This window comes from Pyxicephalus adspersus, chromosome 12, assembly GCF_032062135.1.
Source record: "Pyxicephalus adspersus chromosome 12, UCB_Pads_2.0, whole genome shotgun sequence".
Classification (NCBI taxonomy): domain Eukaryota; kingdom Metazoa; phylum Chordata; class Amphibia; order Anura; family Pyxicephalidae; genus Pyxicephalus; species Pyxicephalus adspersus.
In genome coordinates, this window is record NC_092869.1 from 828,715 (window position 1) to 830,239 (window position 1,525).

Consider the following 1,525-nt stretch of genomic DNA (forward strand, 5'->3'; position numbering starts at 1 on the left):
GTTTAATAAAAGATATTGGTGCGGTGTTCTCCCTCAAACTGTACACATCGGTGATCTTGTGTCCCCAGGCCTGGGCTGGGCTGTTCAGGGTGACCCAGCCACACATACAACATTCCCCACATTGTATGACATAACCGGTTATTCTGTTTGGGACAATTTTGTTTTCATCTATTTCCACTTTTACAAACGTCAGCGAGCGCCCAGCCTGAGATGGAATTTTTCTACAATGATGTGATCACTACCCAGGGACAGTGATCATGTTCTGTGGTCACAGTGGTGGGGGGACCTTCAGGGAAGGATCGGACCCTCTATGCAGATTTTATCCACACATGCTGTCAGCAGGACAGTGGGATCATTCTGCTCCGGTGACAAACAAGGCCTTGTAGTGGAGGGGAGGTTAGTGATCACAACATGACTTGCCACAACGTTGTCACTGCCGATCAGACCGCCACTATTCTATACTACAGGAGAACAAAGAGCCAATTTCCTCTAACTTCCTTTTGTGTCTCTGAGACAGGAAGTGAATTCAGCATTATTTTGTCCGGAGTCACACTTTCTGGAATAGGTTGAGAGGTAAAGGGGGCTCCCTGGTGGTTAGACATGGAATCACATTACCTCCTCCAGTTGTTGTCTTGGTGCGGGGAGAGGTAAGTCACATTGTACGGAGAACTGTCCACGTTACAGCGTTAAGGAAACTCAGCGTGAAAGACAAACACAGAGCCACGGCACCTCCATTATTCGGCCCTCTCAAGAGTCACCTGTCACCTACATAGTATATCCACTCAGTAGGTGAAGTAAGCCCCCCCCCGCCCCCCGAGATGCCCCCGTAACCCTATGGCATCAAAATGACACACTGGAATTAGTACCAAGTAACAAGTACCCCTCCCACGGGTCACTATGGTGGCGGCCCCTCCCACGGGTCACTATGGTGGCGGCCCCTCCCACGGGTCACTATGGTGGCGGCCCCTCCCACGGGTCACTATGGCGCCTGGCCCTCCCTCGGGTCACTATGGCCCCTACACAGGAAGGATATTTGCCGCATGTATCGGCGCAGCGGTGACATCATCCGGCGAGGATCCCTGTGGACTCTCTCCACCAGGCCGTGGTGCCGGGTACGGGAAGGGTCCACTGGAGACTGCGGGGGTCCCTGGAGAATGACAGAGGCAGAATGATGAGCAGGGAGGGGCAGATGCCCTCACTCTGGGGGTAATCACAGCACCACGTACCTGAAATTCACTGGAACTGCTGCCAATCTGGTTGACATTGGGCAGGGAGCCGCCATAGCAGGACCCCCGCATGTGCGCCATTCGCAGCTTTTGCACCTGGACCTGCAACACAGATCACTAAGTTACCCCAGCAACCAATCACCGGCCATTATACACCCCGTGTACAGAAGATGGTAAGTCAGGGGACGGGGGGAAGTCAGGTGACAGGTGGGGGGGTATCTGGTGGTCAGTCAGATGACAGGTGGGGGGATCCACCATTGGGTCATGTGACGGCTGGGACCTGGGAGTGGGTCAGGTGA

The 1,525-nt window shown here is 54.0% G+C and overlaps 1 protein-coding gene across 1 annotated transcript in view; it reads right to left on the reverse strand.

Annotated features, from left to right (window-relative positions):
* The window catches only part of CRTC2 (CREB regulated transcription coactivator 2), an 8,481-nt gene that overhangs the window by 6,073 nt on the left and 883 nt on the right, over positions 1-1,525 (reverse strand). The window contains exons 2-4 of the mRNA XM_072427878.1: positions 1,227-1,328; positions 1,034-1,147; positions 616-677 (exon numbers count right to left, since the gene is read on the reverse strand). Of these exons, the coding sequence (XP_072283979.1) occupies positions 616-677; positions 1,034-1,147; positions 1,227-1,328 (278 nt within the window). The remainder of the gene's footprint in view (positions 1-615; positions 678-1,033; positions 1,148-1,226; positions 1,329-1,525) is intronic.